Source organism: Alternaria arbusti, assembly GCF_024043155.1.
Source record: "Alternaria arbusti strain BMP 1465 chromosome Unknown scaffold_2, whole genome shotgun sequence".
Classification (NCBI taxonomy): Eukaryota; Fungi; Ascomycota; class Dothideomycetes; order Pleosporales; family Pleosporaceae; genus Alternaria; species Alternaria arbusti.
Window position 1 is genome coordinate 1,172,170 of NW_026249942.1, and position 16,918 is coordinate 1,189,087.

General features: G+C 51.9%; 7 protein-coding genes across 7 annotated transcripts; 5 read left to right on the top strand and 2 right to left on the bottom strand.

Annotated features, from left to right (window-relative positions):
- Nucleotides 1–160: 160 nt before the first annotated feature.
- On the top strand, nucleotides 161–2,473 carry J4E86_001969 (uncharacterized protein; the record flags this gene model as incomplete). The annotated part of the gene is made up of 4 exons (XM_051442532.1): nucleotides 161–530; nucleotides 696–918; nucleotides 966–1,162; nucleotides 1,212–2,473. The coding sequence occupies 4 exons, from the start codon at nucleotides 161–163 to the stop codon at nucleotides 2,471–2,473; spliced, it is 2,052 nt and encodes a 683-aa protein (XP_051306120.1).
- Nucleotides 2,474–3,041: 568 nt separating this feature from the next.
- Nucleotides 3,042–3,887, top strand: J4E86_001970 (uncharacterized protein; the record flags this gene model as incomplete). Its single annotated transcript, XM_051442533.1, has 1 exon — nucleotides 3,042–3,887. The coding sequence occupies one exon, from the start codon at nucleotides 3,042–3,044 to the stop codon at nucleotides 3,885–3,887; it is 846 nt and encodes a 281-aa protein (XP_051306121.1).
- A 2,221-nt stretch (nucleotides 3,888–6,108) lies between these two features.
- J4E86_001971 (uncharacterized protein) lies at nucleotides 6,109–7,431 on the top strand (the record flags this gene model as incomplete). The annotated part of the gene is made up of 2 exons (XM_051442534.1): nucleotides 6,109–6,155; nucleotides 6,207–7,431. 2 exons carry the CDS (start codon nucleotides 6,109–6,111, stop codon nucleotides 7,429–7,431), a joined length of 1,272 nt encoding a protein of 423 aa, XP_051306122.1.
- A 370-nt stretch (nucleotides 7,432–7,801) lies between these two features.
- Nucleotides 7,802–8,100, bottom strand: J4E86_001972 (uncharacterized protein; the record flags this gene model as incomplete). Its single annotated transcript, XM_051442535.1, has 2 exons — nucleotides 7,802–8,008; nucleotides 8,083–8,100. The coding sequence occupies 2 exons, from the start codon at nucleotides 8,098–8,100 to the stop codon at nucleotides 7,802–7,804; spliced, it is 225 nt and encodes a 74-aa protein (XP_051306123.1).
- Nucleotides 8,101–10,344: 2,244 nt separating this feature from the next.
- On the bottom strand, nucleotides 10,345–11,314 carry J4E86_001973 (uncharacterized protein; the record flags this gene model as incomplete). The annotated part of the gene is made up of 2 exons (XM_051442536.1): nucleotides 10,345–11,055; nucleotides 11,147–11,314. 2 exons carry the CDS (start codon nucleotides 11,312–11,314, stop codon nucleotides 10,345–10,347), a joined length of 879 nt encoding a protein of 292 aa, XP_051306124.1.
- Nucleotides 11,315–14,287: 2,973 nt separating this feature from the next.
- J4E86_001974 (uncharacterized protein) lies at nucleotides 14,288–14,893 on the top strand (the record flags this gene model as incomplete). Its single annotated transcript, XM_051442537.1, is given in 3 exon segments — nucleotides 14,288–14,600; nucleotides 14,677–14,849; nucleotides 14,861–14,893. 3 exon segments carry the CDS (start codon nucleotides 14,288–14,290, stop codon nucleotides 14,891–14,893), a joined length of 519 nt encoding a protein of 172 aa, XP_051306125.1.
- Nucleotides 14,894–15,426: 533 nt separating this feature from the next.
- J4E86_001975 (uncharacterized protein) lies at nucleotides 15,427–16,385 on the top strand (the record flags this gene model as incomplete). The annotated part of the gene is made up of 3 exons (XM_051442538.1): nucleotides 15,427–16,081; nucleotides 16,130–16,211; nucleotides 16,280–16,385. The coding sequence occupies 3 exons, from the start codon at nucleotides 15,427–15,429 to the stop codon at nucleotides 16,383–16,385; spliced, it is 843 nt and encodes a 280-aa protein (XP_051306126.1).
- Nucleotides 16,386–16,918: the final 533 nt, after the last annotated feature.

Genomic DNA, 16,918 nt, shown 5'->3' on the forward strand with positions numbered 1-16,918 from the left:
GGTATTTGGCATACTGTCATAGAATCCCATATAACATGGCCTTCAGCATGCCTTCAGATGCAGTGTCTCGCTTCTCAACACAGTCGTTCCTTCTTTGCGCAGTCAAGCCTGTTGTGGTCGCTCGTGAACAGTCATACGGCCAACTTTTGTTGCTACAATCATGGTAGCCTACGCTCCTTACTTCGCCGCTACGGCTTCATTGTCGTCTGTCCTCCACGCAGTCACCCCTTCTGAGTTCAGCAACGCGCCCATCTGCCAGGTCGTCACAGCTACAGTCACTGAATACGCCACAGCACGACCCACGACCAACTCTCATGGGCATGGTGGGCCATACTACAATCCCTACAACGATGTGCCTCTCCCTTTCGAGTGGCCGGGTAAACCATCACATGGAGAAGCGTACGCTCCTCCTCAGCCTTCGACACCCTACGAATACGGCGGGCCCGCCAAACATGATTACAACGAACCGTGCTGGGTTCCCAAAGGAACCGACCATCTGAAGAGCTCACTTTCAAATGTCGAACAGTGTGGTAACTCACAATGGGGTTTGATCGACTCTCCCCATCTCCCGGCAAATGGTCTCCCAGGCAGCAATTCCGATGGCGCATATACATCTGAACCAACGAGGCTTCCATCAACACATTCTCTCCACCCTACAGTATCTGGTTATTCATACAGTTATGCAAACGCCACAGGGTCTACCACTTTCGGACCGACTGCTACCGGGACGCTCGAGCCTATCGCTTCTGCGGCCTCCAAACCAAAGGCTGATCTTCTTTGTCCGTCCATGCCCGACACTGGCGTGACAAGAACATACGATCTTCACGTGGCTTATCAGACGATCGCACCAGATGGTGTTACCAGAAACGGACTCACGGTCAATGGTCAATTCCCCGGTCCTCTAATCGAAGCCAACTGGTATGAATTGTTTTACAACATTGTAATGCTTCAACTGACCGCATCAGGGGTGATTGGATCCTATGGAGAGTTACGAATGATTTGACTGATGAGGGTACTACCCTTCATGCCCACGGCCTTTTCCAGACAGAAAGTACCTGGTATGACGGTGTACCTGCGGTCAGTCAATGCCCGATCACTCCAAATGGCGGTTACTATGAGATGCTTTTCCGGGCCGACCGCTACGGGACGTCTTGGTATCACAGTAAGTTCTTCAGTACTACACTGAGATGCGCGAAAGCTAATTTCCTTAGGCCATTACAGTGCCCAATACTCCGGCGGCGCTCACGGCCCCATGGTCATACATGGGCCGAAACACGAGGATTACGACATCGACATCGGCCCCATCATTCTCGAGGATTGGTTCCATGCTGACTACTATACCCTTGTTGAAGGCACTATGAACGGCCAATTCCCGCCCTCCAACAACAATCTCATCAATGGAAGAATGAATTACCCATGTGCCAATACGACCTTGCCTTGCACGCCTAATGCAGGTATCTCTAAGTTTAAATTCCAGTCTGGAAAGAAGCATCTACTACGCCTCATCAACACAGGCGCTGAAGGCAACCAGAAGTTCAGCATCGATGGGCACAAACTGAAAGTCATCGCCGTAGACTACATCCCGGTCGAGCCGTACACAACCAACGTTGTCACGCTTGCTGTCGGTCAGCGCACTGATGTTGTAGTCGAAGCCATCGGCAAGCCTAGCGATACCTTCTGGATGCGCTCTCAGCTTGCTCAAGGCTTTCGCTGCACACTCACCGACGGCATCTCACCCAACGCTCTTGCGGCAGTATACTACGAGAATGCCAGTACCGACGCTATCCCCAAGTCTACCTCTGATGTCACGAAGGAACAACTTGAGCAATGCAAGAACGACCCCATCACCCAGGGTATCCCGCTGTGTAATGTCCCATTGGAAGAGCCTGACCATGTCGAACGTGTGGACTTTGACTTCCGCTCCAATGGCACCAACTTCATCTGGTATCTCAATAACAGCACCTACCACGGCAACTACAACAAGCCAACGCTTCTAAAAGCAAAGCGTAACGAGTCGGACTTCAACCCTGAATGGAACGTGTACCAATTCCCCGGTGCGAAGCATGTCCGCATCCACATGGTGAACCACGGTCTCATTGGCGGCCATCCCATGCATCTTCACGGCCACGACTACCACATCCTGGCTGAAGGCTTCGGCGAGTGGGACGGCATTGTGACAAATCCGGAGAACACGCTGCGCCGCGATGTTCACCAGATGCAGAATGCACGAAACACCACCGGCACTGTTGAGCCTTCGTACTTGGTACTGCAATTCGTACAAGATAATCCAGGCGCCTGGCCACTGCATTGCCACCTCGCTTGGCACGTCAGCGGAGGGCTTTTCATGCAGATCTTGGAGAGACCAGAGGATATCCAGAAGCAGGCATTTGGGGATGAGCAGTTTCAACTTTGCGATGATTGGGATGCTTATACTTCTGAAGTGGTCCTGAATCAGATCGATTCAGGGTTGTAAGTAAACTTTCATGTATATAGGGCCCTAGGTGCGAGCATAGTACATACTCATGACTTTCCCCAATGGTTTGTATCACGTGATTTTACACCTCGCAGTTTGATGAATGCCGCGTGATAGGGTCTTCGTTGCCTAGCTGGTAGGGTGGTTCGCATCTCTTTCGCATTTTGTGCAGGTCAAGTATCTCGACAGGATGCATTCGTGGGCCTGGGCAGTCACCGGAGACGACGCGTTCAAAGGCGGCCCAGCGTCCCTTGTTCCCAGAAATTCGATATGCTGAACTCCACAATATCGCCGAAGACACAATCCTGCATCCCACCGGGCTTCTCGAGAATATCCCATTTTTCCTCTCTTGTCGTTAATTTCCGAGGATAAATCTGCAGTAGCAACGGGCTATAGGCGGCAGGAGAGATGAGCTCGGGATATGCGCGCGGGAAGATTTGGTCATGACGTCATGGCTCCGCGAACCCACGGCAGCCCATTCATAAAAGTAAATTAAAGACACCGACTGTTAGCAGAACCTCCGTGCTCACGACATCTACCCTTCATCCCAGTCTGCTATTACTGGCCAATGACAATGAGCGCAGCTCCGCAGCATCTCAAAGTCCTCCTGACAGGTGGTGCCAGGGGTATCGGGCGCGGGCTGTTCAGACAGCTGCTGACTTCTGGACACGATGTGGTCATTCTGGATTCCAATAAAGAGGAGCTGGAGCATGTCCGGACGCGAGCTGAAGAATGGGCAAACGGGCGAAAGCAAAGCTGGTCTGCGCTTGAGTGTGACCTCAGCAAGCGAACCGAGTTGAAGACCGCTGTCGAGGACGTCAAACGGAAATTTGATGGCAAGCTCGACGTTTTGATCAACAATGCTTTCCCGACAGACCTATCAATATCGGAGGATCGTAGCATGGAAGCCGAAGGAGAAGACATAGAGAAAGAGTGGGATTTGAAGGTTGCAATCGGTCTCACTGCACCGTTCATCCTCAGCCGGCTATGCGTTCCGCTTCTCGCTGCTGGGAATTCTACTCCAAGCTCACCTGGTACAATCATCAACATGTCATCAACGCGCGCATACCAATCAGAAAATGACCACGAAGCATACTCATCTGTCAAGGCCGGACTGTTGGGGTTGACCCAGTCGATGTCAGTATCGCTAGGCCATCGTCACAAGATCAGGGTCAACGCGATCATCCCTGGATGGATTCACGTCGCCAACGAAAGTAAAGCTGGAGATGAAGGTCAAACCAAGTGGGAAGAGGGTCTTTCAAAGGCCGACGTCGACTGGCATCCTGCTGGCAGAGTAGGTAAAGTGGAGGATATTGCGAAGGCGGTGGAGTACCTCATTGGCAACGATTTTGTCACGGGCCAGGAGGTGGTTGTAGACGGCGGTGTCGGAAGAAAGATGGTTTACCCTGAGTAGGCACATGAGACCGTATCATGACCGACCTTTTCGTCATCCCGGCATGGCGCGCCGCGCGTGCAGTTTGCCCGTTACTGTAACAACCCTGTATTTCCAGCCGTCCACAGCCGGGCGGTGATACCCCACGTACAGCACCGCTGTCGAACAACGAAGCTTCTTTGAGCGGAAACAAGCACACTGCTCTTAGATAGTCTCAGTGGCGCAGGATAGGCAAGCGCATCGAATAGCAGATTACATTCCTGTATTCAAGACCGTTGGGTATTGTAATCTAGCAATACAGTATTACCGCGAGGAAAGGTATTACAAAGCTTGTTGAGGGTGTGCAAGGAGCGACGCGCTGTCACAGTATATTAAAGCTGAGAACACATTGCATGGCCTTTAGCCAAATCCAACAGCCGCTCATGATAGTGCTACTAGCTCTACTCCAGTAACTTTGAGTCTCTTCGTTTGATCTTATCCGGTTCCATGACGTCTTCGACCTCTTCCTCAACACAAACCCCATCCACATCCTCGCCCCACAAACGTAGCACAGCGTCCTTCCTCCAGTCGCACTTTCTCCGGGTAATTGCTTGCCTTGTCATCTTATGTACTTCGTCGCATGCCGCCATCGCCTTCTTCAGTCCTTCTTTGCCTCTTCCATTGAGCCAAATTTCGAATTCAGCAATGTTGGGGATCTGTTTCTTGAACCTTCGGTGGCAGAGATCTTTAGCGGTATACTTAATTAAAGGATTTGTGGGAGGGAAGCGGCGTATCAACATCTCGAGCTCGCTAATGCTGAGAAGTCGAGATGATACGAGCGCGCAAAGGGCGCCTAGGAGAGGTGCAGAATGGGTGTAGTGGATGCCGAGAACTAAATACGCTTGGTATGTTAGAACATCGTTACGAAAATTACCGGATACAAGGTCAACGCGATCAAGGCCAAGAAGCTTGGATGTGGTGAACACGTCAAGCAAGCGTTCAATACTTCTTTCATCGGCGTGAGCATGCATGCGAAATTGCGTGATTTGGGGCGTGATTTGAACGACATCATTGGCCTTCTGGCATGAAGCTATCAACGCACGAAGAGCTACGTCTTTCCGGATGACGATACCATGAGCAATGACATCCCCGGTTGTGGCGCTTGGGAGGATGCGAGGCTGTCTGAAGAGACGATCGGGCTACGGCGCGGAGCGAAGATGGCGGTTCTATCGATTGCTGAGACGCGGCAACTTTAAAAAGGGTTCCTATATCCTATTTAGGTGCATGACTTGGGGCTGGTGAGGGCTCAGTCCATGCGGTCGTCAGCGTCCGTATGCGACTGTCGGCGAGCGACCAGACGCCATTCTGATGACTGACGTGTCGGATGCGCTGAGACGACGCGAAGTACTTGGAAGTATAAACTAGGATAGATAATCTGGGCCTTATGCACGTAGTCGCGTCGGCGAGGGGCCGTTGGGACTATGACGGCGTTCCTGATGGTGGAGAGCAAAAGAGTGTTGCTCAGGACTCGCGTCATCTGGAGTAAGTTCGGCTGGCGCTACTGTGCCGAGAGGGCACGCGTCCGACACGCGCGACAACTCTTTCACTTCAACACTCTCTCGCGAATCCCAGTCGTCATTGAAAAGTCAGTCGTTCATCGTGTGCAAATACTCATTGTTTTCATATGCGTTCCACAAGAGTCTTCTGCCGTCTGATTGAAGATGACGCTTTACTGCGAGCCGCACGGTGCCACAATACACCTACTCCAGATCAGATAACGAGTCCTTTAGATCATTGACCAGTCGCAATCCAGAAAGAGTTATAGCGTTTCAGGCACACGGTTCAACAGCCGCGATGGCCTTCTCTAAATGCGTAAGAAAGCTGCGATGAGACGCTACATCAGCATAACCAGAGAGAGCCAGGAGTATGAAAACGGGCACGAGTAGTCCGATGAGGGCGATATTCATGATCTTCTAGGGCCCCGATTAGGACCACCCCACATTGCTCTTTCCTCATTCAATCCGGCTTCCTCGCGTTGTGCGACCGTTCTGCGCTCGAGTCCCTGCCTACTTAGGTAGTCACGTGCACTGGGTCCCGTCCGTTTGCATGTAAATAAACCGCGCCTCGAGCTCGCTGCCTAAAAGTACTGGACTCTGCCCCAAATCTACTCCTTCTTAAGAACAAGTCTTCTCTCTTCTCCCACCAACAAACGCGGTTCCACGTCAAATCGCTCGGTGTGCGCTGCATCATCATCGTATTTGCGATGGCGACCACGGACATTGCAAGCAGTCACTTAGCTGCAGAACTATCGTACGTTTCAATCACCATCAAAATAACGCCATGTGCTAACCCCAGGTCTAGTGAGCCATCTCCAGCTGTCCAAGGCCAATCCAAGTCCAAGTCTGCACGTTCTCGTCGCAACCGGGCTGCTAAGAAGGCGGCACTCCTCAAGAACGAGAACAACATCGCTTCCTCTACTGAGCAGGCTGGTTCTCCCGAGTCTGCTGATACTACCAAGAACGCCGTACCGGACCAAGGTGAAGACTTGACCGTTGAGACCGTTAGCATCGCCGACACTGACGCCTCTGCGACCGCCTCTTTGCCCAAAGAGCCACTTACTACCAAGACCAACCTTCAACCCGCTACTAATCTCGGATCCGACCCCAAGCCGACCCCGCCGTCATTCTCTCCCGTCTCCGAGGTTGCCGATGTCCCGCCCCAGCCAAAGACTGCAGTAAAGCAGTCAGCCCTATCGCCGTCTACACCCGTCATAGATCAGCCTATCGACAACCTGCTCGAGATGATACGAGTGCAGCGTCAAGCTCTTCTCCAAGGTCCTCGCGTCGTCATTCATATTGGAGATACATCCGTCGAAGGCATCTCCAAGCGCGCAGCAATGGCTGCTTCTACCGTTCTCAGCAAACACTTTACAGCTAATCCCCAGTCGCATGAGTATGTATTCTCACGCGGCCAGATACACCCTGGTGCAGTCCGCCTTCTGCTTATCGGCTGGATGCAGGAGACGTGCAACGAGTTCGAGGCCTACGCTGTCCCGGCTCAGAAGACCTTTGGTGAAGACGTTGCTCTCCTACGCGCTGCTCGCCTGTTAGGTATGGAGCGCTACTGCAGCCATATCCACGCCGGCTATGTCGAGTACCTCAAGACCCAGCTTCCGAGCTACGAAGAGATCATTGCCGTCGAACAGAACGCCACGTCTGACAAAGACCCACTCTGGACCGCGATGGTCAACCACCTTTGCCACGACCGCTACAAACGCCTTATACCCGACCCTGAAGACTTCGCGGCGTTCTTGGAGAAACACACTCGGTTAAGGAAAGCTATGGAGTCCGCTGATATATTCTTTGCTGGGATGGCAAAGAGGCAGGTTGAGGGCCGGGAGCAAGAGCGAGAGAAAGAGCGCCGTCAGCGTTGGGAGCATAACCAGGCTGAGAAGCATGCGCGCATTGCTAAAGAGCGACTTGCTGCTGAGTCGCTGAGGAAGAAGATGGACGAGAAGGGTTCCGGTCTGATGACCGTGACCGCGGAGGAGGCGGAGCTGCTTCGAGGGCGCACTCGCACCCGCTAGAAGACCGCTGAACGCAGCCTCTGCCTTCACCTCGGATTTACAGACACCATCTTTTCACCGGCTGTACAATGGCGCATAAAAGAGACTAACAGCATCTTCCTAGCCGACCAGGACATGTAAGCGGGGAAGAAAAGCCTGCGTAAGCACTCAGGTGTTTAAGCGCGTTCCTTCTTCCTGCTCTTCCGCAGGGTATCAATTACCGGGCACGTAGAAGTCAACATAAAGTGACTTTGGAATACATAGTAGATACAGATGTGTATTAATCCAATCCAATCGCTAAACCCCTATGTTTCTACTGATACATCGAATGCCTCTATTCGGGTGTCGTGCGGCTGTGTCTACCATCCCAACCCATCATTCTCTCGTCCTCTCAGTACTCATCGGCCCAATCGCCCAGTTCCTCGTTCCAATCATCACTGCCTTCTTCGCTCTTCTCGTATCCCTCCCACCAGCTCGCTACAGTCACGGGCGGCTCACACTCTTTGCACCTAGCCTTGATGTATATCGCACTGTCCTTGCTGACCAGCCCAGCATGGTGTCCATGTGGTACGACATCGAGCTTGTTGGTGCAGTCGTCCTCTGCGCAGATGATCGTGTGAACGTCCATTGGAGAAGATGAGCGTGAATGAGGTGATACGGCGCCGATCTCACCCGCAGTTCTGATGCCATGTTGGGGGTGGCGACGAACGACCTCGGGGCTATTTGGTGGGTAAGACATGGCGTTGTTAACTCTCGAAATGCTTGTATCGCTTGGAGAAGCTGGCTGGTAGTGTTGTGATAAGGGAAGACAAGATCTCGGGAACGGAGGTATTTATGACGCTGTTGATTGCGTGGTGAAGACAATTGTGATTGTGTGGAGGAGGAGAGCAAGCCTGGAGGGGGCTTTGTGGTGAGTGAAGTAAGTTATGGTACAGTCATAGCGTTATACATCCCTCATGACCCTGTTGCAATATCATTCACAAAGTGTGAATGTCACTGCTATTCATGGCATTCCTTAGCCCAGCCTCATTCGTCTTCCCACCATCCATCTTCCAACAAGTCTCTCGCACTCGGTCTATCCCTCCAGTCCATCTTCATTATCCTACGGACGAACTCGTTATCCTTCCTTGACAGCTCTGCCTCTGAGATGACCTTGAACATTCCCTGCTGCGCTGGTAGATTGTTTCTCTTCAAAGACGCTAGGGTCTTAGTAATCTCTTCATCAGCTATCTCGACGGTTTTGTCTGGAAACGGCCCGAACCAGTACAACTGTCGCAGAAGAACATGCAAGGGGAGATTTTCCCTGTCCTCCTCCGCTTTTTTGCCCTGGGGAACGCATAGGTTGAAGTGAGAGCGGTAGTGCATGTGCACAAACTAATCACGGGAGTCGTCAGCCCAGCAACGTTGGATTTATTCGAGATGAGACCGAAACGTATCATATGGAGTGTCTCACCAGCAGTCCAAATGCCCAAATATCTGCAGCTGTATTCCACGGTAGTTGCAGAATGATTTCAGGGCTTACCCATGTTGTTGCGCCACACGGAGTTCCAGAAGTAGGAGCTTCACTGGTGACATGAGAGCAATTCCCCATGTCGCCAAGTTTGACCTCGCTGAACCGATTGTCACCTTCCTGCATGTTGACGTAGACGTTATCCGGTTTGAGATCTTCGAGTATAATCAGCCCCAATATTTGGTTACTAGTGGCAGACAATGAATACCCGCGTGTACACAGCCGTCATCATGAAGGCTTCGTAGGGCCTCTAGGACGCTGCGCGAAACGTGCTTCAATTCTTTCCGATCCAAGGCCTTTTCCGCGGACGCCTCTGAAATGGTGGTGTCAAGATACTCCAAAGCGATTGTGACGGGGGAATCTGGGCCCTGGATCTCTTCGATCATTGGTCTAATGTAGGGGCTGCGATGTTGAAATTTCTTGAGAACGTTTCGTTCGTTCGCAACCCCATGGTGACCCTGCTGGGTCTTGATCACCGCCAGCTTTTGCGCTTGGTTTCTGGCGGCCATTAGAGGTTTACATGTTTCTGTTGTCAACATAACACAGACTTAGCGAGCCAGACAGCTTCTTTGAGTTCTTGAGTGATTGTATACGTCCCGATGCTACCCTTGAGAACTTGGCCGACTCGGAAAAGAGACGACATGGTGTATTCGGCGCGAGAACCCTTGGTTAGCGGAGCTAGTCTATAAATACGTACAGCTTTATCGTCTCATCTCGGGTGGTGTGTTCGCAGATGAAGAAGACATGGCACAAAAGATTCTGTGCGGCGCAGTCCTTGGACTCTCGCCGTCTTGTCGATCGCCAAGGCACTAACGACAAGTTGGGTGACTTGCAGGAACAACCGTAACGAAAGCATCATTAGGATCATTCGTGTGTATATTTACTCGCGTATTCTAAGTTTTTGATCTCGTGGAAGAGAGTCGGGATATAGAAAATGACCCAGGTATTTAGCATCAATGACGCAGACTGCCACCTGGTCATGTATGGATTAATCAACCCGGAGCCCTTGCATTTCCGCCGTGCTATCGAGCCAGGAATGAACCAATACCTCTCTAATCATATCAACTCTCATTCCGCTGTGAGAACAGTTGTCTTCATTCTGGAATGAGATCCAGACTGTTATCTGTTGTTCACGCAACGACTACACTGCTCAAGGAGGCAGCGAGTGCATTGCATGACAGACAAGAGATCGGTACGTTCACATCGCGCACATGCGAAACCCTCATGTTGTTTCCACACGTGCTGGCAGACGGTCGGTGCCATGTCTAGAGCATCCGTAGGAGTTGGCCTCAGAAGATGACCCTCGTCGAACTGCGGGCACATGCATGTCTTCCATGTGGCGCCGCACATGTAGCAGAACTGATGACTGCAGCGACAACTAGGTAAGTTAGCACGTTTAACTGTGAGTATTTCGCGCGCTGCACTTACATGATATGGAAACAGCCAGTGTCTAGCTCGACCAGATTCTTGCACTTGGTACACTGTTGCCACATGACCTTTCCAGCTGTGGCCATCAATATCTTGGTGTCATCATCCTCGGCACACAGTCCTTTATGAGCTTCGTCCTCGCATACCGTACACGTCTTGGTGTCACAAAGATCGCATATCGCAACGCCACCACTGATATTTCCTTTCGGGACAACGTGATCGCAGTTCGCGCCAGAACATGGGGTTTCTTGAGCCTTCTCCTGCTCTGCTTTCTTCTCATTGACCTCGATCAATAGTTCTTCAGGTAGTAGAACACTGCAGCCCTTTACCCCGTTTTCGTTTGTGTCGAGTGGGATCGTGGCTTTGCAGCATTGAGGCGGGAAGAGTGAGGTATCTTTGTGGACAGCGAAGCGGAATAGATCTACGATGCAGTCCTTACAGTAAACATGGGAGCATTCAAGCTTGATGGTGTCCTTCTCGGGCTTTGTATCACCACAAGCACCGCAATCGGCAGTAGCCTCTGGTACCAGCTCGGGTTCTGACTCTGACTCCGGTTCTGACTCCGGCGCTTCAATGAGTTCTGGTGTGGGACTTGCTTCCTCCGCTACGACGCCTTCATCATCGGAGTTGTTCGCGGAGGTGTCGCTGCTTGATCTCGATGGCGTACGTCTTGCTTCGTCGCCGTTGTCGCTTTCGTCATCAGTATCCTGCTGATATGTCAGTGTCTTAATACATTCAACGTAGTGGGATTATCGCAGGTTCACGGAGTATCCGGTCAGTTGTCGGAGAATAGCATACCTGGCCATAAATGATCGATAGTTGATCTTGAAGCGTGTGACGAATAGCGCGATAGCTCGCAGTACCATTGTCGTCCAGTTGGACGCCTTCGAGCGCTTCTGCAATCTCATCTAGTCTGATCTGGATGACCAGTCTGCCGGTAGCGCGATCGAGCCCAGTGATGTCCATGGTTGATGGCGATAGGTAGAGACGTGAATGGAACGCCAACTTTGGCTGTACCAATGCAATGGTCTTGATGTATCAATGGAGCTAAACAGAGCGCTAGCAAGCGAGGTGGTGCTTTTCTGTAGCCCTCTTTCACGAAATCGGGGCCTTGAGGGTGAAACCTGAGTGGGGTCGTAAGCGCTGAGCGGAAATATCCAGTAGTTCTACCATCTGTACAGTGTATAGTACAACACATAATCCACATCGTCCAGGTGGTGATGCCAGTACGCCTTACAAAACAAAGCTATCTCAGTCGTCTTGCCACCACTCATCCTCCAAAAGTTCTTTGGCCGTAGGTCGATCTCTCCAATCAAGCTGCATGATCTTCGAGATGAAATCCCTGTCCTTCTTCGCCACTTGTCCTTCCGTGACAGACGCGAACGGTGTTAGTTCGTCATACGGGATCGTTTCCATCAAATACTGTATGACTTGGGCGATCCCTCCGTCACCCATTTCTATAAACGGTGGAAGAAAGGGTCCAAAATAGCGGAACTGTCGCTCGAGGACACCTAACAGGTACCCTTGTTCACCGCGATTTACATCTTGCGGCTGGAACAAATTCCTATCTCCACCGTAGATTAGACTGATGACCTGATGAGCGGACAGTCAGCTTATGCTTTATGACAACTTCCATCCAAATCTTAACACATACCACGGTACCAAACGACCATATATCTGTTGCGGTGTTCCAAGGCATTTCTAAGATGACCTCTGGACTAGACCACACAGGCGCACCCACAAGCTTTCCAGATCGAGCCCGCTCTGAGTCTACCGTACAACAGTCGCCCAGATCACCGAGCTGAACATCAGCGAAGCGATTGGGTCCCTCCTGAGAATTAAAGAAGACGTTGTTGGTTTTGACGTCTTGTCGTCCTGTCAGGCCGGTCCACTTACTTCAACGAATGGATTGCGCATACGTACCCGAGTGCACATAGCCTTTCTCGTGCAGAGTATTCAGAGCTAGCAGCAGCCTCCGAGTAACATATTTCAGCTCCTCTCGGCTCAACTTCCTTTCAATTGACGCAGTTAGGACATCACTGTCGAGATACCGCAAGGCAATAAGCGGAGGCATGGCAGCTGGCCCATCCATCTCGTCGACCATTGGTCTGATATGGGGGCAATGCTGGAACATTTTGAGCGCATCACGTTCTACTCGCACCGTTGGAGGTCCGCCTTTGATCACCACTTTTCTTTGACCTTGGTCCCTTGCATATCTGTCAGTGGCCAAGGCATAGAAAGCGATATCCTGGCCTCACTTCGCAAACCAAAGTGTCGGTGAGACTTGCTTGGTGATCGTGTAGCTGCCTGTGCGGCCCTTGAGAACCTCGCCCGCGCGGAGGAGAAACGACATCAAAGCTGTGGTTCCGTCGTCGCGCTGTCTAGCTGCAACGACGCACCAGAAGGCTTTATAAATTGTACACAATGACTTGACGCAATGAGCATGAGTGAAAACGCCAGTCGAGGCAGCGTGCATGAATGCGAGAAAGCCCTGGAGCACTTGAATGCGGCGCAGCCTCGCCAAGGCGCTACCTGCCCAGGTAGGTAAGGCCTCCTGAGATTGGTCGGCGTGTCGGCGTAAAGCCTTGAGAGCTCCTACACCAGCACCATGATTACCAGGAATTATGGACTTGCGTCGACCGCGCTACGCGCGCAACTGTTCTCACAGACTCACACTCTCGTATACCGAAGGCCTGGCTCAAACGGTTAGCGGCGAGGCTTTTTGGACATGCCGGAGCCTAGGCCCGTCTGTGCCAAGCCGATATACAGTCCTGGCCCGAGAATATGCATGTGAGTCAGATTCCATCCTATGTACCTGGAAGCACGACAGATATTTCATTTTCTCAACGAGTAATAATGGTGTGTGGATCTGAGTGCATGAACACATGGCTGTTCGAATGGCAAGCTGGACTAAGGGTGGTCCCGTACCGCGCCCCATAGGCTCCCCGTCATTGTGAACTCTTTGCATCGCCTAAAGTTAGTGGTCAAGGCATGCTTTGGGATAGCTGAAAGTTGCAGCAGCATGTCAGAGCTGAAGTCGTAACAGGGTCGGGCATGATGTCAGACTTCAAACATGATTTCAGATACTCGACACATCACATCTCTCAATACCTGGCTATCACAAGACTATATAGAGAGAAATCTCGAGATCCGAAGCGTCTAACAAAGAACGAGAGGCGAGAGGGGAGGATGGCCTCGGGAAGCTCCCCTGTTCTGGTACAACTCGGATGTGCTCCGGGTCGCCCACTTCCCCTTCACGCCGGACCGCGGCATGCGCGACATGCCCAAAGTAAGTATATGATCCCCCCTCTGCGCCAGTATTACACGCATGCTAGATACGAGGGCAGGGGCGCTGTCATCGCTGCCTTCTTCTGAGGTTAAATTCGAATTTGAAGTCCGTCACCATTCACCGTTTCACGCCCCCTGAAATGGTTCCGTCACCGATTAGACTTATCACGATGAGAACAGTGTAACGCGAAGCTATGAAAGCAGACATCATGATAGGCTCCGAAACCATGTCATTGATATTGCAACACCGATCCCGAATACCCTCAAACGTAGTTCAGTCAGAATCACTGCCTAAAAGCCACCCTACCGCCTGGAATAAGACGACCTTGTAAGCACTGATGTGCTGACCTGCGTAGAAACGATAAATTCCTGCACAGATATGAAGCTTACTTCAACTTCCGCGCAGACACGAGGCACTCCTGGAGGTCGACCACCAACTGTCTAGCATCTAGACCATTGGCAGAGTGCAGCGTGAGACCGGAAAGCCTACCTGCAACGAAGATCCAGGCCTGTATTGCGTCTCCAAAGACAGATTCCCTTGCTCATGTTGTTCTATATAAGACGTTGCCAGCTCTAGAGAAATCTCGCACCAGCATCAACAGCATCACCAAGCACTCGAAACTCGACAATTACCAATACTCATTGTTCAACATGCTTTCCTCCAAACTCCTCAGTCTTTCTACCTTGGCTCTACTTCCTTTGGCCTTTGCGGCTCCAGCTCCAGCTCCAGCTCCGGAACCCCTCTCTGCCGCTAATGCTGCGATTCAATGGATTCCGATCGACTTCAATGGCAAAACTCTCTACCTCAATAGCGCAGCAGTAGTCGTGTCTGCCAACCCCGGTGATGTGGCGACACGAGCTCTGCTCACTGGCTCCCCCGACTCTGACACCTGTGATGGCACCACTCTCGACCCGCATCCTGCTCCTTTCGCCAACACGGCAGACTGTGCGGTGATCCGTGACTGTAAGCCTCCAAGTCTCTGAATTCACTTCTGTAGAGTATTTGTGGCCAAAAGAGCGACTGACTGATCATTCACCAGATACCCGCGGCCTGAACACCTACTATGGCGTTTGGGACAACACTCCTGACACACACGGTGTCTTGTACTACGGCACCTGTGTCTTCGAAGCAGGCACCCGTAACATCCAGGAAACCTGGATTGGATCTTCGAACATAGCGGACATCACTGAGCTTGCCCTCAACAAGTGGCAGGTACGTTCCAGCTCTCCCAAGGAAGTGCCAAGTTTCTGTGCTAATGAACAAAGTCTGGCGGTGTTGTTGCCTCTCAGGGACAGACAGAGTGCGACAACTCTGGCATCGGGAAGTCGACTGTTAGGTGGACTATCAAGCATTCTTGAGCAGTCTCTACCTAGGTAGTGAAGGATGAAGCGTTGCTTTCTGGCTGATTGGGGTGATTCCATAAGCCTAGCTTCGTCGAAGGGGAATGCCTGGGTAAACAGTGATTAGAGGATGTGTTGTTTTAGCTTGGAGTATGTAGTCGGTCCCTACCTATTAAAGCAGAGAGCTATGAAATTTTCTAGTTTGTCTATGAGTGTGTTGTCATCGTGCTACAGCCTGTGCATGCCAGGGCGAGATGCACTATACTCTGTTTGTCGAGCCTTCCCGTCTCAGGTACAGCCCCGCCCGGCTAAAGCAGAAGCCGTTCTCCACTAGTTCCCTAGCATCCTTTGCACCATTGCGACACGTTACATTCTCCCTTCCGTTGCGCTCCTCGCAGTTGCTGCTGAACCCCAGATTCCTCACGCCGTCTTGATCTCTTCTCATCGTCATGGTGTCCACGCGCTCGCATCCGCAAGGCGACTTCCCTGCCACGGAGCCATCACCCGTCAAGAAGACGCCAAGATCACGAACTTCGACCGCGTCCCCGGCGCCCACCTCCCCAGACCTCAATACCTCACCGCCACCGAAATCGCTTGCGAGGCGAGCAATCTCCAATGCCAAAGCCGAAATTAGCCCTCCCTCTCCATCCGAAATCGACGAGCCGACGTGGTGCCACACGGCATCCAATCTTACGATAGTCTGGCTTGCAATCTCGATTCCTCTTGTGCTATGGGACACGCTATATGTTCTTCTGCGCCCACATACCATGGCCGGTGGCGCGCTTCAATGGCCCATCTGGAAGCCATACGAGATTTACGCTTCGATCGATCACGTATACGGATGGCCCGGATGGGAAAACCATGATGGTTTTGGCGGCGCGCAAGCCATGCTGAACGCTGTGGAGCTTGTGCTATACGGCCTCTACTCTATGATCATATACAATCACAGTGTCCCTACATCTGGAGGTACTGGCCTGCAGCTCAGCGAGGGCGTGGGCAAATTCCTCTCTGGCGGTAGGAAGGTGCGCGGCAAGATTGGTAACCGCGCGCTCATTATCGGCTTCGCTGCAGCAGTCATGACAGTCAGCAAGACAGTGCTCTACTGTACGTTCACATACGACACACGGGCAATACACAGGCTAACGAGGGTAGACTTCAATGAGTATTTCTCTGGTTTCGCAAACGTTCGCCATAACGACTGGGCAACGCTTTTGGTCTTCTACCTTGTCATGAAGTAAGCTGATATCCTGCATCTGTTTGCACCTCGTACTACAAGGGACAGAAAAGCTAACTTTCCCGCAGTGGTCTCTGGGTCATCTTCCCCGCATACATGACTGTCGTCTTCGGTACCGATATCCTACAGGCACTCGACATCGCAGCCGATTCTTCATCTAAGAAGCGCTATTAGCTCGAGTTTCGAAAACGCATTCTACACATACCAATGTCTTATACTTTGATCACTAGGAGTGTTCAGCATCCACCGGCCCTTTCGTTAGGAGCCTTTCGCATTCTTGTGGCGTTTACGGAAGCGACGACAAGCGGTGCGGATTAATCGCCGGAGCCATGCAAAAAGCCCACCGCACGCATGTCCAGCATCGTTGACATCGCCCGGCGCAGCTATTGACGGCTTCACGGAGCCTTTGGTTAGCGGCTGATACAGACAAAGTTACCCGTCTAGGGCTGGTGCTACTCACCACGACCGATACCCCACTGACGTCACGCCTTAAGCCAACGAGGGAGGAGCTTGAATCCCAACCGTCCGGTGGCAGGCTCGCTGATATTCGCTGCGCGTCGGCGGTCAGGCTGTCGAGCATGTACGGCGCTTGTACTCGATCGAGCGCGACATCCATTGCGTGATGTCTTGCTGCTAATGTGTCGCGATCTTTAAAGTGGGTTGTACGAGTGAAGAGTTGGACGTCCAAGAGGCAAACGAAAGTGTAT